This window comes from Astyanax mexicanus, chromosome 1, assembly GCF_023375975.1.
Source record: "Astyanax mexicanus isolate ESR-SI-001 chromosome 1, AstMex3_surface, whole genome shotgun sequence".
Lineage (NCBI taxonomy): Eukaryota > Metazoa > Chordata > Actinopteri > Characiformes > Acestrorhamphidae > Astyanax > Astyanax mexicanus.
In genome coordinates this window covers 120193245-120219027 of record NC_064408.1, presented here as the reverse complement: position 1 = coordinate 120219027, position 25783 = coordinate 120193245, and the positions used below count along the sequence as shown (strand labels likewise).

Sequence of the window (25783 nt, the reverse complement as noted above, 5' to 3'; positions counted from 1 at the left end):
GCACAGTGCAGTGCATGCTTAACTGCTCACCTACTGTTCCTGTAAATGAGCTGCTCATGCATCCTCACTCTGCTGAGAAGTGTTGGACACGTCCAGGTAGCTGCACCGTTAAAATAGCAATCCGCTATAAGAGGAAATGGCAAGTGACACATTGATTGGTTTATTTCACGTTACACCCAAAACCCACCCATGCAAAGGCTTCGAGCCGTCCAACCAGCCCAACCGAGGTTCAGTATCCCTTACATTTTAAGACAGGTGTAACAAATCTAAAATAACAAACTTGTGAACCACTTACACACTACAATTAGATGATCAGAATCTGATAGGCCGACCTTTGCTGACACTGAAATGCTGTGGACCAGTGGTTCTCAAACTGTGGTACGGGTACCACTGGTGGTACTTAAAGCATGCCAAGGTGGTAGAGTAAATGACCCCAGAAAAAAAAAAATCTGCTTGCGTTGAATTTTTTTAAGGACTGAAATCTATAAAGCTTCCACATGTAATTTTCCTAAAATTAAATTTGTTTGTGTTGTAACGGTTACTGTCTTAATAACACATTTTCAGAATTTTTAGAAATGAGAAGGTTACCATCATAGAAGAGCAGATAAATGTTTTACTAAACCGCAAATTCACCAAATACAAAAATCACAGAAATCAAAATCAATATCTACAACTCCTCGATTGATAAATGCAAAAAAAAAAAAACACCCACAGAAATACTTTGTTTAGTCTTTTAAATTCTTTCAAGAGGATCTTAAAAAAAAGAATAATTCTCACCAGGTCTGGATGAAACAGTCCTTAAATATCCAAAGAAATCAATTTGTCATTGTGTTCTTTTTGGTCAAATGTTGTTCTGGGTTCTTTTAGGATCTCCTGGATGAGTTGTTCATGCCCTTTTGGAGTAATTTCTTTAGGTCAACCGGTCACTCCTGGGAAGGTTCACCAGTGTTCCATGTTTTCTCCATTAGTGAATAATAGTGAATCACTGTGGTTTTGTGGAGTCCCAAAGCTTTAAAAATGATTTTATAATCTTTTTCGTGACCTCCTGGATGAGTTGTACATGCCCTTTTTAAAGTATTTTGGTCAGCTGGTCACTAGAAAAAATAGTGACAGAGTTTATGAATATGCAGCTTTGAAAAAAAAAATTAAGAAACCACTTCAGTTTTTGAATCAGTTTTTCTGATTTTGCTATTTATAGGTTTATGTTTGAGTAAAATTGAGAACATTGTTGTTTTATTCTATAAACTACAGACAACATTCCTCCCAAATTCCAAATAAAAATATTCAAGTCATTTAGAGCATTTATTTGCAAAAAATAGGAAATGCATGAAATAACAAAAAAGATGCAGAGCTTTTAGATAATGAAATAATGAAAAGAAAACAAGTTCATATTCATGAAGTTTTAAGAGTTCAGAAATCAATATTTGGTGGAATAATCCTGGTTTTTAATCACAGTTTTTTCATGCATCTTGGCATCATGTTCTCCTCCACCAGTCTTACACACTGCTTTTGGATAACTTTATGCTCTTTACACTCCTGGTGCAAAAATTCAAGCAGTTCAGTTTGGTGGTTTGATGGTTTGTGATCATCCATCTTCCTCTTGATTATATTCCAGAGGTTTTTAATTTGGTAAAATCAAAGAAACCTCCCTTTTGGTTTGGTGTAATAGAAGGATACTGAAACTGAACAGGATTAAGCACAACAGCAGTGCTTTCCCACAATGCACCTGTGTGGTGTTGTGTACTGAAGGGGGCGTTGATTACAGATACTGTGTCTCATTTCCTAAACTTAAAAAAAAAAAAACCCGTAAAACCACAATATGTGCACTCTGTCCCATATTTAAAGCTATCAGTGTAATTTAAACACACTGTACTGTAGTTAACAGGGAAGTGTGTTCACACCGTGGCCTTTAATCCACTCAGAAATGAGTCATTTTGGTTGTGGCCTGGTAAAACCCCAAACCACAGTGTGTAATCCATGAGATGAGGTAAAAATACCAAATATATGGGTCCCTATTTAAGTGACCTATAGCACACCGGTCAATTACGTATCATGCAGCTGGATTTAAAAGGGCGCGTTGGTATGTCTTTGGTATTGTGAGGGCACCGAAAATACGCCTTGTGTTGCTAGAAAAACATGCAAAAATCATGTACTAATTATCTTATTTAATCATGGGTTTGGTTAATTTTGGGTGTTACATGAAATAAACCAATCACTGTGACAGTTTTCATTTCCTTTAAGAACCATATATATATATATAGACTCCACAGCCTGCCTCCTGGCACCGGCTGCTATTCTATGCAGAGTCTATGCATATATATGTCTATGTTATTATCAGTACAGTGATGGCGGCGCTCGGAGCTGATGCTAGCATTATAGGATGTAAAAAGTGATTTTTAATAAGCTTCTTGTGCACTTTTTAAGTTATTAATTCCTCGTTTTAAATGTCAGGGCTCTCCGGATTCTAGCAAAGAGGTGTGGAGCTACTTTGAGCTGGGTAACGGTGTAAAAAGTGATTTATCGGGGTGAATTATGCCCCGTGTCTGCCAATCTGAAGGGGGTTTGGACAAACTGGTAAAATTTCTGGATCTCAGAACGCTGTGGGAGAGCGGAGGTGTGCTATTCATCAAAGGTAAGTACTTTTTATCATGTTTTACTACAACAAAAGTCCATTTTACGACAGAGGTCTCCTTTAAGCTTTAATAATATAACCACAAAAAAAATAAATATTTTTTTCAAGATTTTTTCTTTTTTTTCAAGTTGTTGCTTGATGTTGTTTTAAGTTGTTCTTTAAAAATTATAAGTTGTTGCTTGACATACAGTACCAGTCAAAAGCATTCTATATCAATACTAAAGTCATCCAAACTATAAATAAAAATATCGGTACCACTTTAAAATAAGACTACCATTATAAAGGATTTATAAATGTTTTACAATTAGTTAATTAATGGTTACTAATTAGGTTGTAAATGCCTTAAAAATCATTAATAATCAGTTATAACACATACGTAGAAAGGGCAACAATATAGATGGCTGTGGGTTCACTATTAGGCAAACAACAGGTCATTGTTGTCCTTTCTATGTATGTGTTACAACTGATTATTAATGATTTTTAAGGCATTTACAACCTAATTAGTAATCATTAATAAACTAATAGTAATTAACAATTTATATACCCTTTATAAAGGTAATCTTATTTTAAAGTCGTACCAAAATATCTGGAATTATTTAGCAAACAAAAAAGTGTTAAACAAACCAGAATATGTTTTATATTTTACATTCTTCAAAGTGGCACCTCCTGCTTAGATGACAACTTTGCTCACCTTCAGCTTTATGAGGTAGAATCACCTGGAATTCAGGCTAATTTCAGTTAACAGCTGTGCTAAACTCATCAAGAGTTAATTACTTGAATTTCTTGTCTCTTAATAAAGTGTTTGAGAGCATCAGTTAAAGTAAAGTAGTGAAGAGGTAGAGTTACAGGTATACAGTGAATAGTGAATATTTGAGTAATGTTCGAATCCAGGTTATGAGAAGCAACAACTACTCAACTAAGTAAAGAAACATCTGAAACTTTTCAAGAACTTTGGAAGTATCCTCAAGTGCATTCACCCTAAAGATCACCAAAAACGATGATATGATGAAACTGGCACTCATCAGGCCTTAAGTGAATACTGTATGACTTAATATTTAGTATCAAATCCTTTTCGTGCAATAACTCATCACATCTGTGACCCATTGACATAGATAAACTTCTGCTTTCTTCTTCTGTGATGCTTTTCTATGATTTTACTGCAGCCTCTTTCAGCTGGTGTTTGGTTTTTTTGAGTGGGGGGGGGTTTACTGCAGTCTCCTTTCCTGTCCACAGGTTAAATGCATGCATGCATCTATAGGGTTTAATTCTGGGAAGTGACTAGTCCAAATCTTAAACCTTCCACGTCTTCTACGTGCCTCTGATGAACTTCTTTGTACGTCTCAGTTAGTTTGGCTGTATTTTTATGATTTAAAACTCTTTTTCTCTGCAGTAAAATAAGTTAATAAGTCCTGGAGTCTTGGAGAAGACATTTGGAGAAGTGGTCTATTTCTCTTAAATCATTTTAGATCAGTCAAAATTATTTTATTTTATATTTTACTTTTTTTCCTATTTACATTTTTTTAAATGTCCTTTATTTATCTACTCACTTATTTATTTTATATTCCATTTTATATTTTGCCTTTTATAAGTTAAATTATTAATATTCATTATTCATTTAACTATTTATTTACTTATTTATTTTATTTTCCATTTTGTTGTATGCCTTTTTAAAAAAAAATATATATTTTATTAACTTATTTACCTTTGGCCTTTTGTACTTTTTTAATTATTTGGTTTCAGGCTTAAATTCTTATGTTTGAAAACGATTTTAAAATACATAAATATTTAGAGAAGCACACATAGTATGATTTGTACTCATGATATATATATTTTTCATTTCATTGTATATTTTTATTTCTATTTTGACAGTTGCAGATTTGCAATATTTACAATATTTTAAACCATTTCCTGTTACAATAATGAGGATTTTTTTAGTAATGTTTCTTATTAAAGATGAAACCTGTTTATCTAATACATAAAGATAAATCCTCAAGATACACAAAAAAATACTAAAATACACATAAATGTCCAGATTAAGGGATTAAATGGAAGCTTTCGCAAAATGTTTGTTTCAGTTCAATTCAGGATTATAATCAGAGTTTAGAGGAAAGTACATAATATAATATAGAGCTTCAAGAAAAAAGCAAATTAATAAATAAGATTAAACAAAGAAAAAACAATAAAAACTGCAATTAATCAGTGTACTCCTCTCCTCTTGAACGAGAAGGAAACTCGGCTGAAACGAGCGATTACTGTGTGGAGCTTATTCTCTGAAACTCTTTGCCCCACCACTTCCAGTCATTAGTATTTTCCAACTCATTAACATTAAATAAATGTGCATAATTAATAAGAGCCCGTCCGTTTGACGGCTCTCCTTCATAGTTAGCCGAGCAGCTCGACGGCGCTAATTGAGCGGCGTCAGAAGAAGAAGAAGAAGCATCTGTGAAGCGAGAGCTGAATAAACAGCTGTGAGAGAGAAAACACACCGAACCCGAGTCCATTATTTATCATTTAGCTCTTTCTACAGACGTGGCCTCATTTTCCTCTCTGGATCCGCTCCAGGTTCTGCAGCGCGCTCTGAGAATCACGCTCACGTCCTAATGAGCCTAAACTCACCACAGAAAACACCGAAACTCACTTTATAAACTCCTTCAGACCACAGCCTGGAAATCTTTCATCTGAGCTTAACCCCTATAGTTATTTTTCAATTATTGATTTATTTAAATACTCACTTTTTTATTTTACAAGTTACCATTTACATTTTTTTATATTTTACCTTTATTTATTTATTTATTTATTTATTTATTTATTTATTTATTATTTATGCATTTGTTAATTTATTTATTTACTTATTTTATTTAATATTTTACCTTTTGCCAATATTGTTTTCCTTACTAATTTATGTACTTACTTACTTCCATTTTATATTTTGCATTTTAATTAATAAAAAAAAAACAATAAAAAATGTCTGCCTTTTATAATTAATTGCCCTTTATAATTAAATTAATCATTTATTTACTTATTTTGTTTTTTCATTTTATTGTTTGCCTTTTTTTTCTAATTTACCTTTGGCCTTCATACATTTTTAAAATATTTGTTTGTTTATTTGCTTATATCTGTTTAGTTTTACTGTTTGTCTTTTTAAACATTTATTTATTTATTTATTTATTTGACCTTTTGCCTATTTTCATTTTTTTAATATTTTTTTCTTATTTATTTACTCACTTACTTACTTATTTTATTTTTCATTTTATATTTTGCCGTTTATAAATTTAATTATTTATTGATTTATTTACTTATTTATTTATTTACATAATTTATTTTATTTCCATTTTTACTTTTACCTTAATTTATTTATTTATTAAGGTAATTTATTATTATTTATGCATTTACTTACGTATTTACTTACTTAAGTATTTGATTTTCCATTGTATTGTTTGCCTTTTTGAACATTTTTTTTTTGTTCAATTAAGACTGTTTGTCTTAATTAAACTGTAATTAATTAACCTATTTATTTACTTACTTATTTTATTTTCCATTTTATTGTTTGTCTTATAAACATTTTTTTTTTATTTACTTATTTGCCTTTGGCCTTTTTACATTTTTTTAATATTTGTTTGTTTATTTACTTATAACTTTTTTCATTTTACTGTTTGTCACGTCTTAGCCCTGTCTCATGTCTCTCTGTGTGTCCCACGTGACCTGTGCCCCTGTGTTTTGTTTCAGTACTTTTCCTCCTGTGTCAATTTGTAGCTCCGCCCCCTAGCCCCAGGTGTTTCCACTTCCCTTTTGTGCTATAAAGCCTTCCTTTGTCTCTTGTCCTTCGTCGGTCTTTGCACCTTCCTCTGTTGTCTGTCTCTCCGCGTTTCTGTGTTGCTAAAGCCCTAGTTCCGTGTTTATTCCTAGTTTGTTTCCCTTGCCCTGCTTAGTTTAGTTTTACCTTGTCTAGTTTAGCTTCTTGTTTATTTCCTTGTTTATTTCTAGTCCTTCTCTTGTATATATTCCCTGTTTATTATTTTGTTCTCTAGTTGGTTTAGTTTAGGTTCTCTGATTTGTTTTGGATCTTGGTTATTTTTGGTAGTTTCTAGTTTCTTGTTTATTCCTTGTTTATGTTCTTAGCTTTGTTTGTTTCTTTGGTTATTTACTCCCTGTTTGTATTGATATATTTAGTACTTCTTGTTTGTTTAGTATATGTTCACTAGTTCCTCTCGTTTGTTTTGGTTTACTTTATTATAACGTGTTCTTTGTTATTTGTATATATATATTTATAAAATTATTCGTTTTGTCCCTACCTGCACTTGTGTCCGCCTCCTCGTCTCCCTGCCTGGGTTATCCGTGACACTGTTTGTCTCTTTAAACATTTATTTATTTATTTATTTATTTATTTATGTACTATATATATATTACCTTGCCATTTTTCCTTTTTTATTGTTTTTTTACTTATATAATTATTTTATTTTCTAATTTCTAGTTTCTATTTTTAAATAAATTATTTAATTATCTACTTATTTACTTACTTATGTATTTCCCTTTTTGATTTATTATCCATGTTATTGTTTTCCTTTTTAAACAATTTATTTATTTTATTTACTTATTTACCTTTGGCCTTTATCATTTTTAAATGATTTCTTAGTTTATTTGCTTATTTATTTTATTTTCCATTTTACTGTTTGTCTTTTTAAACATTAATGAATGAATTGATTTATTTAGTTTCATCATTATAACATTTTTGATGGTCTTTTTTGCGTTATTCACTGTATACCTGTAACTCTACCTCTTCACTATTTTACAACTGATGCTCTCAAACACTTTATTAAGAGACAAGAAATTCAAGTAGTTATTAACTCTTGATGAGTTCAGCACAGCTGTTAACTGAAAGCCTGAATTCCAGGAGACTCTACCTCATAAAGCTGACTGAGAAAATCCAGCAGAGATGTGCAAAACTTTCTAATCTAAGCAAGAGGTGCTATTTCAAAGAATCTAAAATATAAAACATATTCTGGTTTGTTTTACACACTTTTAGTTTACTAAATAATTCTGCATGTGTTCCTGTAGAGCTGTAATATAGTCTTTAATATTAAATTTACAATGTAAAAAATCATGAAAAAAAGAAAACACATTATATGAGAAGAGGTGTATTCAAACATTTGTCTGGTACTATACATAAATAAATTTAAATAAGCTAAACAGACAAAACATGAAATATCTTGATGTTATATTGTCTGGAATCAGAGTAAACATGTATTTTGTATAAAAAATATATATATTTTTTTTCCATAACAAACTGACATCAAATGAGGGAAGTGAGTAAATGTAGCATCTCATACACAACATTACACTTTTTACGTAAATTACATACTGTTGTCCCATGACTTTTGGCATGCGGTTGTACCAACATGGCAACAAGGCAGTAAACTGTTTCTAGTATTTTAAGAATCTGGGGCGCGTTTGCCAAAACAATCTAAACAAATCTAAACAAGGCTTAAAACTTTTTGATCTCATATTTAAGAACTTAAATAAATTCTTAAAATTAGGAGTGTTTTTCCAAACCTTCATAAATGATATAGTTCTTAAGCTCGTTCTTAACCAACGAGAATTTAGATCCACTCTTATCGACTTTTAAGCACATTTTTGTGCAGTTCCACCTTAAAAAAGTTGCTTTAAAAAAGTACAAATGCTCTGGGTAAAAAAGGAAAAGGAAAATGCTCATATATATATATATAAACCTTTATTTTTATAAAAAGCCATCACACTACATTATATTACATTATTACATTATCTCTTTACAGGCATTAATATAAGAATATATATATATATATATATATATATATTCTTCTTCAATACACTTCTATCCTCATAAGCTGTATTTTACCAGGATGTCTGACAGTCTGGATCATCTCAGAACCTGTGTCTGCTTCTGTGGACCTTTCAAAAAAAGAGAAAAAAACATCAGAAAAACATCAGAAAACACAGAGAATCCTGTACATCACAGTCCAGCGCACTTCCTGACACCATCAGGCTGAAAAACACTGAATATAATAATATCTACACACATTCCAGGAGAAATCTGGTGAAAAATATACATACTTAATTTTTGTACTTAAAACATACTGAGAAATGTTCAATTATGCTGTAAATATACTAACAGATTTATGTACTTAAAATATATTAAAAGTACATTAATATTATGCTTTCATTAAATGTTTGAAAGTACAATTTGATCATAGAGCTTAAAAAAATATTTTTAGCAAAGTGTGTTAAAGACAACTTTTACAGTAGTTCACTTAAAGTACAATGTATCATTTACATTTTTAACTTTTTAGAAAGTAAATTAAATGAATACATTGGTAAATAAAAAATTTAAATATATATATTTAGTTTAGTAATTACATGAATACATCCGTTCAAATGTATTTCAATGCTCTGTATTTATAATTAGGAAAATATAAATATTAGTAAATTATAGAATACATTGTTAAATAACATTTAAATGTAAAGTAAATTTGTAACATGCTAAAAATTGTAGTACTGTATATTATTAAAATATATTTTTATACCCAAAGAAATATACTGGAAGTGTGCTACTTACAGAAGACAGGAAACAAGAAGCATATTTGTACATCAATTCTTAATACATTTCTAATATACTAGTATAACACCTAGCAACCACCTAGCAACCATGTGGGAACACCTTAGGAACCACCTAGCAACAACTTAGGAACACCATAGCAACCACCCCGGATACCATAGCAACACCATAGCAACCACCCTGGATACCATAGCAACACCATAGCAACCACCCCAGATACCATAGCAACACCATAGCAACAACCTAGCAACACTACAGCAACCACCTAGCAACACCTTAGCAACCACCCCGGATACCATAGCAACACCCGAGCAACCACCTAGCAACCACTTAGCCATACCATAGCAACCATCACAGATACCAGCCAGCACTGCAGTCACACTCGCAGTTTCTGTACGAACTAAAATCTAGTTATTATTATTATAATAATAGTAATACAGTTGTAATACTCATGTATTAAATATATTATAAATTAACTGTAAGCATATTTAAAATATGGGGTTACATACATGAATTAGTTTAAGAATGTTTAAATATTATTTATAGTAAGTATATTTAAAATAGTTCCATTTTAGTACAGTTAAATACACTTAGCACAATTTAAGTAAGACTTTGTTGTACTATTTTTATACTGTAATTAAAGCATAATAAGCACAATAAAATAGTTGTTCCATTTTATCACTCTTTAAATATACTGATTAATAATAAAGAGGCTACAAGGACACTTTAGTGCACTATAGTATAATAATGCTAAGTATACTCTGCTTTTTTTGTCCCGAGATATTACTCCTCCTGCAAAAACATTACTCACACCCTGTCAGCTAAATATAGCCAAATAAATATATAACACAAAGCCTGCTCCCTCTGAATACAAATACCGCTGATAAATAAGTGCAGCGGAAAGTGGCACGTCAGAGCGTGACATGCAGCCGGTTATTGTGCTCAGATGTGCAATAAATGGGTACAACCGCAGACATGACAAGGTAATTCATTCAGCAGCTGCTGCTGCTGCTGCATTATACGCAACAAAATGCGCTACCTTGAAGAGCCAAACCACTTTAAAGCGGGATGATATGACTAATATTTCTCGTTTCAAGAGTGTCGTGAGAAAACTACACGGTTATTTAATTTATTTCTGGATATTGTGCCATAAAATTGTTTTATTCTGTTGCAAATAATTTAAAATATTAAAGCATGCAAAGAAATCAGTGAGGTGACACTGCTGTAAAGTTAAGGTGCACATTGAATTCTGCCATGATTTGATCAGCCGTGGTTTTATGTTTTTTGGATACAATCCAGGTTAGCACCCGAACATCCCTTTCAGACAGCTTCCTATTACAGCATCCACAGTTAATCCTGTTGGATGTGGTTGGTCCTTCTTGGTGGTATGCTGACATTACCCTGGATACCGTGGCTCTTGATGCATCACAAAGACTTGCTGTCTTGGTCACAGATGCTCCAGCAAGACGTGCACCAACAATTTGTCCTCTTTTAAACTCTGGTATGTCACCCATAATGTTGTGTACATTGCAATATTTTGAGCAAAACTGTGCTCTTCCCCTGCTATTTGAACCTTCACACTCTGCTCTTACTGGTGCAATAATGTGCAATTAATGAAGAGATTGGCCACCAGGCTGCTCCAATTTAGCCATGATGAAACCTCCCACACTAAAATGATGACAGGTGTTTCAGTTTCATTGTCCAACCCCTGTATATTGTCAATATAATAAAAATATGCATTAAGAAGCTATTAAAACAGCTCAATGTACACTAAAAAAGTTCTCACCTGGCTTGTATGTGGGTGCTGTCTTTGGGGTGGCATGTTGCCGTGTCTTAATGCGGTGGGATGCATGTGCTGGTTTCCTGGGTGTCGTTGTGGACTAACGTGATTGGCCCGTTGGTGTCTGTGAGTGCCGTGAGGTTGCCTCATCACTTGAACAGGTTGTAATGTCTGCGGTTGCTGAAGACGTTCTCGTGGCAAAGTCCGAAACTCTGCAGGTCGTAGAACCGCAGGGGGAGTCGGCGGTCTCTGACCTGCTTGGGTTGTTTGAGCTTCTGTAGGACGTGATGCTGGACCAGGGTTCTGTAGGGCAGCTTGGGTCTGCTGGATCCGGCTGGAGAAGGGGTTGGGGGTGTGAGTGGTGTGCAGTTGAAGGGCAGCTTCGGTAAGAGGGAGGGGGTGTGGAAGGTTTGCTTTTTGAGGCCTGGTCTGGGGCGTCGTCAACGGAGGCAGTTGAGTACGATGTCCCTCAATTGCTTGATTTTGAGGTACGCTTGTTGCATGAGGTAGCTGTACATTTTGAGGTACAGATTGTGGCAAAGCAGTCCAATTCTGATGGACGTCATGTAGATCTTGCCTCTGGACATTCGGGTCCACTCGAGAGGGACTGTTGGCTGCCTCTCTCTGGAAGTTTCTCCTTGGTGTCTCAGAAACAGTCCAAACCTGTCCATCAGGTAAACCTACCGGAGGTGACCTCTCTCTGGGAACCTGAGTTGATCGCCCCAAATTGGGATCTGCCCGAGATGTTCTGTCTCGTTCTGTTGAATGCCGAGACTCATAACTGTCAGAACTGTCCGTTTGATGGTTAGGATACGCCGGAGTACCTCGAAGACGGTCCCATGGCATCTGACGAAGATGTGGGCTGGAACTTGTTGTGGAATCAGAAGATCTGGAACGAGTCCTATTTGTATTTGAGCGTCTGTTTCGCCTCTCAGAGGAACGATGTGTCGTTCTAGTTTGACGCCCCGTTCTGCTGTGCGTGGTTGGATGCGAGTTGTAGCCAGTTGGAACGAGAACGTTGGGTGCTTGATTGACTGCTTGATTGACTGCTGGATTGACTGCTTGATTGACTGCTGGATTGACTGCTTGATTGACTGCTGGATTGACTGCTTGATTGAGTCGATTTGCAGCCGAAGTACTGTTCAGATCTGTCTGAGTTGCACCACCGGTTTGAAGGAGGAGGTTCTGCTGGCTACCATTAGCAAGTCTCTGTGGTACCGCCATGCCGTTTTGCTGATCGTTAAACATTGCGACATTCTGGTTTGATGTTTGATTTCCTGGAGTTATTTGAGGCACAGGATTGAGGCTTACTTGCACAGTTTGGGGCTGTGAAGTCGAGTTGTGCACTTCCATTTGCGGCATTGGGTTAAGGTTTATTAGCACAGTCTGACCTCCAGGCTCTCCATTGCCTGTTTGTATGAGAATATTTGGGTTCTGTTGGCGCGACTGTGGGAACACGCTGGAGTTATGCAGGCCATTGTTTGGATTTGAATAGCCATTCTGATGTCCATTGTTCGGGAGGGTGCTGGAGTCGCGGTTGCCATTGTTTGGGAGTGTGGCAGTGTTAAGATTAGTGTTGTTGAGTCTGTTTTGTGAGTTGTTCTCCTCTTGGCCGGTGTGCCAGACAGTGGGTTCTTCGCTCTTGGGAAGATTGGGAGGTCTACTGGAGTTGTGCAGCGGTGGATTGGCTTGGTTACCATTGGCAACGACGGCAGACGGCAGGCCGTTCTGTGGAGCTGGAAGATCCTGAGAAAGTGGAGAGAGAGACAGCATCACAGTTACAATTCACAGCTATGAATGATGAATAGGTCATTCATGTCAATGGTATAGATTTGATGAGATCTTAATTTAGAGGAAGTAGGAGGGGTTTCTGCTGTCAACAAATAATTCTGAGAAACAATACCCAATAGCAAAAGGTCAGGGTAGGTGGTTGCTATAGTGGATAACAACACTGCCTTCACTTATGGCAAACTAGGGTTCAATTCTCCAGCAGGCCAACTCACAGCCCGTCTCACTGCACCAATCTAAATCATTGGGAATAGGTAGCTTACATGTCACCATGTGTGGGTGCTCTGGTACTGTTTAGTGGTTTCTAGCTGTATGGTATGGTAAAGTAAGGTCTCCCAGGTGGTTGCTATGATATGCCAGGTGGTTGCTGCATTGTTGCTAACTGGCAGCTAGACAGGTCTAGCCCTATCTTACACCCTGCGCTAAAGTCTGTTTTTTTGTTCTAAACACCACCAGAAAGCCTGTGACCGTTTTAAATGAATTTTATTTGTATTTTTTATTTTTATTTATTATTATTATTACTTTATTATTATTTTTCATTAGTTTATCTTTTTTATTATTTGAGTCTTTTGATTCTTATGTTCTTAGTTCATTATTATTTATATTTTATCAATTTACTATACTTTTACTATTATCTTTTTCTTTATTTTATATTTCATATTTTTATTATTTTAATAATTTTATTCATATATATATAAAATGTTGATTTAAAATGAGTATTTCTTTATTAGCATTTGTTATTTCTAATTTCTTAATTTAATCTTTGATGCCTTAGATGCCCTAAATCTTTTCTGCAATGCAAGATGTACTTTTCCCATCATTACAATAGCAAAAACCCACACTGATCTGCATAATGGGTAGGTAAAGATTGGTAAAATTGGGCCCATAGATTAAAAGATAATTATTTTAGGACATTAGGATGCTATCTGTGCATAGTCATATTTCTAGGGTATCTGCAGATATGGATAAATTCAATTTAAGATTATTTTAAAACTAATTTTAAGACTTTTAAATACCACACAGACATGAAATTAAGACCATGTTAACAATCTGAAAGTGGCAAAAAGCTCAACACCAATAATAGGATTATAGGCTTTACTCTGAGTTTGAGATCCCTGTATTTTCAAATATATTTTACAAATCAATAATAATAAGTCATGCACAGAACTGTCAGAAGCATTTTCAGTGAATTAGATGACATTTCCTGCATTCTGGTGTATTTTTAACAAATATTTAAATACCTCGATTTACCTACAAAAGTGGCTTAATTAAATGAATACTTTAGAGATAGATTTAACAGTTCAACAATCCTCACTCAACAAGTCTGAACTTGACACCATTCACATTGTTTATGAGCTTTTACAGCTCTGTAAGAGGTTCCGTAGATAAGAGGCCGCTACACTCACTGGTGGTCTGTTGTTCGGGTTCGTCTTCTGGTGTCCTGCGACTTCCCTGAGTCTCCGATCCACTACAGCAGAAGAATCAGAGAATATGAAATTGAAATTTTTCTGAAGTTGCAAATAATCAGATTGACAGAACTACTGAAAAGTATATATTTATATAGTAAAAGATTAGTTTTACCCTTCCGCTGGCGCAGCAGCAGCACTATGGCGATGATAATTAAGACCAGGGCAACAAAGCATGCAACGACAATTCCTGCCACCGCACCCACACTGAGACACGTACCTGAGGAAAGAGGGAAATTTCATATTAGGGCTCATATTGTGTGATAATATTTATTTCTTAATAATAATATTAATTTTTAATAATGATTATTGTGTAGTAAACATTTCCAAGAGATTGCTTAGTTGTTCCTACAAGAGTGGGACTGTTTTTGTGTTTTTTAAGTGTTCGCTACTCGATGTCCCCCCTGGTCACCTTTAGTTTATAGTTCTTCCCCCAGGCTACCTTCCCCTATGTGTTCACTTATATTATTTAATATAACTTATATTAAATCATGCTTGCCTGGCCGTAGTAGTAGGATTTTACTGAATATGCAATGCCCACTGGTTGTTTGCTAAGGTGTTGCTTGTTGTATTGCAGTTACCTGCTACTGACTTAGTAAATGGTAGCTTGGTGTTGCTTGGTGGTTGATATGGCATTGAATGGGGTTCCTATGGTTTTGCTAATTGGTGACTAAATAGGCACTGTAATGTTGGTGCTGCTAAATGGCAGGTAAATGGTTGTAATAGTGTTAATTAGTGGTTGCTATGGTATTCCAGGTGGTTGCTATTATGTTGCAAATTGGTAATTGGATATCTGCTATAGTGATGCTATAAAGGATCTATGGTATTGCAAAGAGGTTTGCTAGAGTGGTTGCTATAGTGATGCTAGGTAGTTGCTATGGTATTGCTCAATTGTTTGCTATAGTGGTTGCTATAGCAATGCTAAGTAATTGCCATTATGTTGCAAATTGGTAATTAGATTGTACCATAGTGATGCTAGGCAGTTGCTATGGTATTGCTCAGTGGTTTGGTATAGAGATTTTGTTATGGTGTACCAGGTTGCTGTTATGATGTTGCAAATTGGTAAGTAGACATGCACTATAGTGATGCTAGGTAGTTGCTATGGTATTGCTCTGTGATTTGCTACAGTGGTTGCTATAGAGATGCTAGGTAGTTTGCTGTGGTGTTGCTCAGTGGTCTGAATGGTGGTTGCAATGGTGTACCAGGTGGTTGCCATGATGTTGCAAATTGGTAATTAGATATGTGCCATAGTGATGCTAGGTAGTTGCTATGGTAGTGCTCAGTGTTTTGCCATAGTGGTTGTTATAGTGGTGCTGGGTCATTGATATGGTATTGCTTAGTGGTTGGTATGATGTTGCAAACTGGTAATTATATATGCACCATAGTGATTCTAGGTAGTTGCTATGGTATTGCTCAGTGTTTTGCTATAATGGTAACTATAGTGGTGCTAGGTGATTGATATGGTATTGCTTAGTGGTTGGTACGATGTTGCAAAATGGTAATTAGATAAACATTGTACTATAGTGATATAACAGGTGGTTTCCATGATGTTGCAAGTTGGTAATTAGATATGTGCTATAGTGATGCTAGATAGTTGCTATGGTTTTGGTCAGTGGTTTACCATAGTGGTTGCTATAGTTATGCTAGGTAGTTGCTATGGTTTTGCTTAGTGGTTGCCATGATGTTGCAAATTAATAATTAGACATGTGCTATAGTGAGGCTATAAGGGTTCTATGGTATTGCTCAGTGGTTTGCTGCAGTGGTTGCTATAGTGATGCTAGGTGGTTGCTATGGTATTGCTCTGTGGTTTGCTATAGTGTTTTTGCTATGATATACCAGGTTGCTGCTATGATATGTTGTAAACTGGTAATTAGATACGTGCTATAGTGATGGTATTGCTTAGTGGTTGCTAGGGTGTTTCTAGGTGTTTGCTATGGTATCCCTATGGTATCTAGAGTGTGAACAGGGCGAAATTAATCGGTCAAAAAATAAGACAAATAAATATTAATGTTTAAATAGTAGTTTAAAATCATTTTTCAACCATAATAATGAAGAACAGCTGGCACTGAGATGATAAACTGGTAATGTAGGAAACGAATAATGGAACGCCGAGAGTGGAGAAAGGTGTGATATATGAAAGACTAGAGAAAAGGAAGGAAGAAAAGGAAATGATGAGTCCTTCCATTCGCTGGAACACGTATCCATCACTCTATCCATCTGTGAGAAATTTACCCTCCAGTCAGGAAAACGGATGCCGGCTGAGCCCCCGGCATCAGTCAGTAACTCACCCACCACGGAGAGGTTGAGCTGCTGCTGGGAGGAGCCTGTGGTGATGCTATTCAACGCCGTGCAGGTGTACTCTCCGCTCTGATTGGTGGAGAACACTGTCAGGTCCAGGGAGCCGCCGGTGGTTGAGCTGGCGGTTAAAACGCTGCCACCGTATGTCCAGGATAACAGGGCAGGTGGCAGAGAGACGGACGTGCAGGTGAGCTTCACCGTCTGACCGACCGTGGCGTCCCCGCCTCCCACACACTGCGCGGACGTCTTCGTCACCTGGGGGGTGTCCGGACCATCTGGTGTAGAGATGAGACACATGTCAGTGCTGTTATTATCTTGTCACTGTAACTCTAAAACCTCATACAGTACCATGGAAAAGATTGAATACACCTCATTCAATGTTTTTCTTTATTTTTTTATTTCATTTATTCTAGTGTTATTTGGTAGTTCCTACAGCATTTGTTGGTGTTGCTAGGCGGTTGCTATGGTGTGCTAGGTGGTTGTAATAGTGATGGTAAAGAGTAAGTAAATGGATGGTGTAGTGTTATTAGGTAATTGCTACAACATTTCTTAGTGATTGCTAAGGTGTTGCTAGGTGGTTGCTACAGCATTTCTTAGTGATTGCTAAGGTGTTGCTATGTAGTTGCTATGGTGTGATAGGTGGTTGTTATAGTGATGGTAAATAGTAAGTAAATGGGTGGTGTAGTGTTATTCGGTAGTTCCTACAGCATTTCTTAGTGATTTCTAAGGTGTTGCTAGGTGGTTGCTATGGTGTGCTAGGTGGTTGCTACAGCATTTCATAGTGATTGCTAAGGTGTTGCTAAGTGGTTGTTCTGGTGTGCTAAGTGGTTGTGATAGTGATAGTAAATAATAGCTAAATGGGTGGTGTAGTGTTATTAAGTAGTTGCTACAGCATTTCATAGTGATTGCTAAGGTGTTGCTAGGTGGTTGCTAGGGTGTGCTAGGTGGTTGTGGTAGTGTTGTTAAATAGTAACTAAGTGGGTGGTGTAGTGTTATTAGGTAGTTGCTACAGTATTCCTTAGTAATTGCTAAGGTGTTGCTATGTAGTTGCTATGGTGTGCTAGGTGGTTGTGATAGTGATGGTAAATAGTAACTAAATGGGTGGTGTAGTGTTATTAGGTAATTGCTGTAGCATTTCTTAGTGATTGATAAGTTGTTGCTAGGTGGTTGCTAGGATGTGCTAGGTGGTTGTGATAGTGTTGGTAAATAATAGCTAAATGGGTGGTGTAGTGTTATTAGGTAGCTGCTACAGCTACAGCTACGTGGTTGTTCTGGTGTGCTAGGTGGTTGTGATTGTGTTTGTAAATAGTAAGTAAATGGGTGGTGTAGTGTTATTAGGTAGTTGCTACAGCTTTTCTTAGTGATTGCTAGGGTGTTGCTAGGTGGTTGCTATGGTGTGATAGGTGGTTGTGATAATGATGGTAAATAGTAAGTAAATGGGTGGTGTAGTGTTATTCGGTAGTTGCTACAGCACTTCATAGTGATTGCTAAGGTGTTGCTAGGTGGTTGCTAGAGTGTGCTAGGTGGTTGCTATGGTGTGCTAGGTGGTTGTGATAGTGATGGTAAATAGTAAGTAAATGTGTGGTGTAGTGTTATTAAGTAGTTGCTACAGCATTTATTAGTGATTGCTAAGGTGTTGCTAGGTGGTTGCTGGGGTGTGAAAGGTGGTTGTGATAGTGATGGTAAATAGTAAGTAAATGGGTGGTGTAGTGTTATTCGGTAGTTGCTACAGCATTTCATAGTGATTGCTAAGGTGTTGCTAGGTGGTTGCTATGGTGTGATAGGTGGTTGTGAGAGTGTTGGTAAATAGTAAGTAAATGGGTGGTGTAATGTTATTAGGTAGTTGCTACAGCATTTCTTAGTGATTGCTAAGGTGTTGCTAGTGGTTGCTAGGGTGTGCTAGGTGGTTGCTAGGGTATGCTAGGTGGTTGTGATAGTGATGGTAAATAGTAAGTAAATGGGTGGTGTAGTGTTATTAGGGAGTTGCTACAGCATTTCATAGTGATTGCTAAGGTGTTGCTAGGTGGTTGCTGGGGTGTGCTAGGTGGTTGCTATGGTGTGCTAAGTGGTTGTGATAGTGTTGGTAAATAATAGCTAAATGGGTGGTGTAGTGTTATTCGGTAGTTGCTACAGTATTTCTTAGTGATTGCTAGGGTGTTGCTAGGTGGTTGCTATGGTGTGCCAAGTGGTTGTGATAGTGTTGGTAAATAATAGCTAAATGGGTGGTGTAGTGTTATTCGGTAGTTGCTACAGTATTTCTTAGTGATTGCTAGGGTGTTGCTAGGTGGTTGCTATGGTGTGCTAAGTGGTTGTGATAGTGTTGGTAAATAATAGCTAAATGGGTGGTGTAATGTTATTAGGTAGTTGCTACAGTATTTCTTAGTGATTGCTAGGGTGTTGCTAGGTGGTTGCTATGGTGTGCTAAGTGGTTGTGATAGTGTTGGTAAATAATAGCTAAATGGGTGGTGTAATGTTATTAGGTAGTTGCTACAGTATTTCTTAGTGATTGCTAGGGTGTTGCTAGGTGGTTGCTATGGTGTGCTAGGTGGTTGTGATATTTTTAGTAAATTATACCTAAATGGGTGCTGTAGTGTTATTAGGGAGTTGCTACAGCATTTCTTAGTGATTGCTAAGGTGTTGCTAGGTGGTTGCTATGGTGTGCTAGGTGGTTGTGATAGTGATGGTAAATAGTAAGTAAATGGGTGGTGTGGTGTATTAGGTAGTTGCTACAGCATTTCTTAGTGATTGCTAAGGTGTTGCTAGGTGGTTGCTAGGGTGTGCTAGGTGGTTGTGATAGTGATGGTAAATAGTAAGTAAATGGGTGGTGTGGTGTATTAGGTAGTTGCTACAGCATTTCTTAGTGATTGCTAAGGTGTTGCTAGGTGGTTGCTAGGGTGTGCTAGGTGGTTGCTAGGGTGTGCTAGGTGGTTGTGATAGTGATGGTAAATAGTAAGTAAATGGGTAGTGTAGTGTTATGAAGTAGTTGCTACAGCATTTATTAGTGATTGCTAAGGTGTTGCTAGGTGGTTGCTAGGGTGTGATAGGTGGTTTGTGATAGTGATGGTAAATAGTAAGTAAATGGGTGGTGTATTGTTATTCGGTAGTTGCTACAGCATTTCATAGTGATTGCTAAGGTGTTGCTAGGTGGTTGCTATGGTGTGATAGGTGGTTGTGAGAGTGTTGGTAAATAGTAAGTAAATGGGTGGTGTAATGTTATTAGGTAGTTGCTACAGCATTTCTTAGTGATTGCTAGGGTGTTGCTAGGTGGTTGCTAGGGTGTGCTAGGTGGTTGTGATAGTGATGGTAAATAGTAAGTAATTGGGTGGTGTGGTGTATTAGGTAGTTGCTACAGCATTTCTAAGTGATTGCTAAGGTGTTGCTAGGTGGTTGCTAGGGTGTGCTAGGTGGTTGCTAGGGTATGCTAGGTGGTTGTGATAGTGATGGTAAATAGTAAGTAAATGGGTGGTGTAGTATTACTCGGTAGTTGCTACAGCATTTCATAGTGATTGCTAAGGTGTTGCTAGGTGGTTGCTAGGGTGTGCTAGTTGGTTGCTATGGTGTGGTAAGTGGTTGTGATAGTGTTGGTAAATAATAGCTAAATGGGTGGTGTAGTGTTATTAGGTAGTTGCTACAGTATTTCTTAGTGATTGCTAGGGTGTTGCTAGGTGGTTGCTATGGTGTGCTAGGTGGTTGTGATAGTGATGGTAAATAGTAAGTAAATGGCTGTTGTGGTGTTATTAGGCAGTTGCTACAGCATTTCTTAGTGATTGCTAGGGAGTTGCTAGGTGGTTGCTATGGTGTGCTAGGTGGTTGTGATATTGTTAGTAAATTATACCTAAATGGGTGCTGTAGTGTTATTAGGGAGTTGCTACAGCATTTCTAAGTGATTGCTAAGGTGTTGCTAGGTGGTTGCTATGGTGTGTTGGTAAATAGTAAGTAAATGAGTGGTGTAGTGTTATTATGTAGTTGCTATAGCATTTATTAGTGATTGCTAAGGTGTTGCTAGGTGGTTGCTAGGGTGTGAAATGTGGTTGTGATAGTGATGGTAAATAGTAAGTAAATGGGTGGTGTAGTGTTATTCGGTAGTTGATATAGCATTTCATAGTGATTGCTAAGGTGTTGCTAGGTGGTTGCTATGGTGTGATAGGTGGTTGTGAGAGTGTTGGTAAATAGTAAGTAAATGGGTGGTGTAATGTTATTAGGTAGTTGCTACAGCATTTCTTAGTGATTGCTAGGGTGTTGCTAGGTGGTTGCTAGGGTGTGCTAGGTGGTTGCTAGGGTGTGCTACGTGGTTGGGATAGTGATGGTAAATAGTAAGTAAATGGGTGGTGTGGTGTATTAGGTAGTTGCTACAGCATTTCTTAGTGATTGCTAAGGTGTTGCTAGGTGGTTGCTAGGGTGTGCTAAGTGGTTGTGATAGTGATGCTAAATAGTAAGTAAATGGGTGGTGTAGTGTTATGAAGTAGTTGCTACAGCATTTATTAGTGATTGCTAAGGTGTTGCTAGGTGGTTGCTAGGGTGTGATAGGTGGTTGTGATAGTGATGGTAAATAGTAAGTAAATGGGTGGTGTAGTGTTATTCGGTAGTTGCTACAGCATTTCATAGTGATTGCTAAGGTGTTGCTAGGTGGTTGCTAGGGTGTTGCTAGGTGGTTGCTATGGTGTGCTAAGTGGTTGTGATAGTGTTGGTAAATAATAGCTAAATGGGTGGTGTAGTGTTATTAGGTAGTTGCTACAGTATTTCTTAGTGATTGCTAAGGTGTTGCTAGGTGGTTGCTAGGGTGTGCTAGGTGGTTGTGATAGTGATGGTAAATAGTAAGTAAATGGCTGTTGTAGTGTTATTAGGTAGTTGCTACAGCATTTATTAGTGATTGCTAGGGAGTTGCTAGGTGGTTGCTATGGTGTGCTAGGTGGTTGTGATAGTGATGGTAAATAGTAAGTAAATGGCTGTTGTGGTGTTATTCGGTAGTTGCTACAGCATTTCATAGTGATTGCTAAGGTGTTGCTAGGTGGTTGCTATGGTGTGATAGGTGGTTGTGAGAGTGTTGGTAAATAGTAAGTAAATGGGTGGTGTAATGTTATTAGGTAGTTGCTACAGCATTTCTTAGTGATTGCTAGGGTGTTGCTAGGTGGTTGCTAGGGTGTGCTAGGTGGTTGGGATAGTGATGGTAAATAGTAAGTAAATGGGCGGTGTGGTGTATTAGGTAGTTGCTACAGCATTTCTTAGTGATTGCTAAGGTGTTGCTAGGTGGTTGCTAGGGTGTGCTAGGTGGTTGCTAGGGTGTGCTACGTGGTTGGGATAGTGATGGTAAATAGTAAGTAAATGGGTGGTGTAGTGTTACTCGGTAGTTGCTACAGCATTTCATAGTGATTGCTAAGGTGTTGCTAGGTGGTTGCTAGGGTGTGCTAGGTGGTTGCTATGGTGTGGTAAGTGGTTGTGATAGTGTTGGTAAATAATAGCTAAATGGGTGGTGTAGTGTTATTAGGTAGTTGCTACAGTATTTCTTAGTGATTGCTAGGGTGTTGCTAGGTGGTTGCTATGGTGTGCTAGGTGGTTGTGATAGTGATGGTAAATAGTAAGTAAATGGCTGTTGTGGTGTTATTAGGCAGTTGCTACAGCATTTCTTAGTGATTGCTAGGGTGTTGCTAGGTGGTTGCTAGGGTGTGCTAGGTGGTTGTGATAGTGATGGTAAATAGTAAGTAATTGGGTGGTGTGGTGTATTAGGTAGTTGCTACAGCATTTCTTAGTGATTGCTAGGGTGTTGCTAGGTGGTTGCTATGGTGTGCTAGGTGGTTGTGATAGTGATGGTAAATAGTAAGTAAATGGCTGTTGTGGTGTTATTAGGCAGTTGCTACAGCATTTCTTAGTGATTGCTAGGGAGTTGCTAGGTGGTTGCTATGGTGTGCTAGGTGGTTGTGATATTGTTAGTAAATTATACCTAAATGGGTGCTGTAGTGTTATTAGGGAGTTGCTACAGCATTTCTAAGTGATTGCTAAGGTGTTGCTAGGTGGTTGCTATGGTGTGTTGGTAAATAGTAAGTAAATGAGTGGTGTAGTGTTATTAAGTAGTTGCTATAGCATTTATTAGTGATTGCTAAGGTGTTGCTAGGTGGTTGCTAGGGTGTGAAAGGTGGTTGTGATAGTGATGGTAAATAGTAAGTAAATGGGTGGTGTAGTGTTATTCGGTAGTTGCTACAGCATTTCATAGTGATTGCTAAGGTGTTGCTAGGTGGTTGCTATGGTGTGATAGGTGGTTGTGAGAGTGTTGGTAAATAGTAAGTAAATGGGTGGTGTAATGTTATTAGGTAGTTGCTACAGCATTTCTTAGTGATTGCTAGGGTGTTGCTAGGTGGTTGCTAGGGTGTGCTAGGTGGTTGCTAGGGTGTGAAAGGTGGTTGTGATAGTGATGGTAAATAGTAAGTAAATGGGTGGTGTAGTGTTATTCGGTAGTTGCTACAGCATTTCATAGTGATTGCTAAGGTGTTGCTAGGTGGTTGCTATGGTGTGATAGGTGGTTGTGAGAGTGTTGGTAAATAGTAAGTAAATGGGTGGTGTAATGTTATTAGGGAGTTGCTACAGCATTTATTAGTGATTGCTAAGGTGTTGCTAGGTGGTTGCTAGGGTGTGATAGGTGGTTGTGATAGTGATGGTAAATAGTAAGTAAATGGGTGGTGTAATGTTATTAGGTAGTTGCTACAGCATTTCTTAGTGATTGCTAGGGTGTTGCTAGGTGGTTGCTAGGGTGTGCTAGGTGGTTGGGATAGTGATGGTAAATAGTAAGTAAATGGGTGGTGTGGTGTATTAGGTAGTTGCTACAGCATTTCATAGTGATTGCTAAGGTGTTGCTAGGTGGTTGCTAGGGTGTGCTAGGTGGTTGCTAGGGTGTGCTACGTGGTTGGGATAGTGTTGGTAAATAGTAAGTAAATGGGTGGTGTAATGTTATTAGGTAGTTGCTACAGCATTTCTTAGTGATTGCTAGGGTGTTGCTAGGTGGTTGCTAGGGTGTGCTAGGTGGTTGTGATAGTGATGGTAAATAGTAAGTAATTGGGTGGTGTGGTGTATTAGGTAGTTGCTACAGCATTTCTAAGTGATTGCTAAGGTGTTGCTAGGTGGTTGCTAGGGTGTGCTAGGTGGTTGCTAGGGTATGCTAGGTGGTTGTGATAGTGATGGTAAATAGTAAGTAAATGGGTGGTGTAGTATTACTCGGTAGTTGCTACAGCATTTCATAGTGATTGCTAAGGTGTTGCTAGGTGGTTGCTAGGGTGTGCTAGTTGGTTGCTATGGTGTGGTAAGTGGTTGTGATAGTGTTGGTAAATAATAGCTAAATGGGTGGTGTAGTGTTATTAGGTAGTTGCTACAGTATTTCTTAGTGATTGCTAGGGTGTTGCTAGGTGGTTGCTATGGTGTGCTAGGTGGTTGTGATAGTGATGGTAAATAGTAAGTAAATGGCTGTTGTGGTGTTATTAGGCAGTTGCTACAGCATTTCTTAGTGATTGCTAGGGAGTTGCTAGGTGGTTGCTATGGTGTGCTAGGTGGTTGTGATATTGTTAGTAAATTATACCTAAATGGGTGCTGTAGTGTTATTAGGGAGTTGCTACAGCATTTCTAAGTGATTGCTAAGGTGTTGCTAGGTGGTTGCTATGGTGTGTTGGTAAATAGTAAGTAAATGAGTGGTGTAGTGTTATTATGTAGTTGCTATAGCATTTATTAGTGATTGCTAAGGTGTTGCTAGGTGGTTGCTAGGGTGTGAAATGTGGTTGTGATAGTGATGGTAAATAGTAAGTAAATGGGTGGTGTAGTGTTATTCGGTAGTTGCTACAGCATTTCATAGTGATTGCTAAGGTGTTGCTAGGTGGTTGCTATGGTGTGATAGGTGGTTGTGAGAGTGTTGGTAAATAGTAAGTAAATGGGTGGTGTAATGTTATTAGGTAGTTGCTACAGCATTTCTTAGTGATTGCTAGGGTGTTGCTAGGTGGTTGCTAGGGTGTGCTAGGTGGTTGCTAGGGTGTGCTACGTGGTTGGGATAGTGATGGTAAATAGTAAGTAAATGGGTGGTGTGGTGTATTAGGTAGTTGCTACAGCATTTCTTAGTGATTGCTAAGGTGTTGCTAGGTGGTTGCTAGGGTGTGCTAAGTGGTTGTGATAGTGATGCTAAATAGTAAGTAAATGGGTGGTGTAGTGTTATGAAGTAGTTGCTACAGCATTTATTAGTGATTGCTAAGGTGTTGCTAGGTGGTTGCTAGGGTGTGATAGGTGGTTGTGATAGTGATGGTAAATAGTAAGTAAATGGGTGGTGTAGTGTTATTCGGTAGTTGCTACAGCATTTCATAGTGATTGCTAAGGTGTTGCTAGGTGGTTGCTAGGGTGTTGCTAGGTGGTTGCTATGGTGTGCTAAGTGGTTGTGATAGTGTTGGTAAATAATAGCTAAATGGGTGGTGTAGTGTTATTAGGTAGTTGCTACAGTATTTCTTAGTGATTGCTAAGGTGTTGCTAGGTGGTTGCTAGGGTGTGCTAGGTGGTTGTGATAGTGATGGTAAATAGTAAGTAAATGGCTGTTGTAGTGTTATTAGGTAGTTGCTACAGCATTTATTAGTGATTGCTAGGGAGTTGCTAGGTGGTTGCTATGGTGTGCTAGGTGGTTGTGATAGTGATGGTAAATAGTAAGTAAATGGCTGTTGTGGTGTTATTCGGTAGTTGCTACAGCATTTCATAGTGATTGCTAAGGTGTTGCTAGGTGGTTGCTATGGTGTGATAGGTGGTTGTGAGAGTGTTGGTAAATAGTAAGTAAATGGGTGGTGTAATGTTATTAGGTAGTTGCTACAGCATTTCTTAGTGATTGCTAGGGTGTTGCTAGGTGGTTGCTAGGGTGTGCTAGGTGGTTGGGATAGTGATGGTAAATAGTAAGTAAATGGGCGGTGTGGTGTATTAGGTAGTTGCTACAGCATTTCTTAGTGATTGCTAAGGTGTTGCTAGGTGGTTGCTAGGGTGTGCTAGGTGGTTGCTAGGGTGTGCTACGTGGTTGGGATAGTGATGGTAAATAGTAAGTAAATGGGTGGTGTAGTGTTACTCGGTAGTTGCTACAGCATTTCATAGTGATTGCTAAGGTGTCGCTAGGTGGTTGCTAGGGTGTGCTAGGTGGTTGCTATGGTGTGGTAAGTGGTTGTGATAGTGTTGGTAAATAATAGCTAAATGGGTGGTGTAGTGTTATTAGGTAGTTGCTACAGTATTTC

The 25783-nt window shown here is 37.5% G+C and overlaps 1 protein-coding gene across 1 annotated transcript in view; it reads right to left on the bottom strand.

Annotated features, from left to right (window-relative positions):
• Positions 1-8516: 8516 nt before the first annotated feature.
• The window catches only part of si:dkeyp-97a10.3 (uncharacterized), a 32801-nt gene continuing 15534 nt past the window's right edge, over positions 8517-25783 (bottom strand). Inside the window, exons 5-9 of the mRNA XM_022686856.2 lie at positions 16544-16828; positions 14371-14475; positions 14196-14257; positions 11008-12747; positions 8517-8557 (exon numbers count right to left, since the gene is read on the bottom strand). Coding sequence (XP_022542577.2) covers positions 8531-8557; positions 11008-12747; positions 14196-14257; positions 14371-14475; positions 16544-16828 — 2219 coding nt within the window. The 3' untranslated portion in view covers positions 8517-8530. The remainder of the gene's footprint in view (positions 8558-11007; positions 12748-14195; positions 14258-14370; positions 14476-16543; positions 16829-25783) is intronic.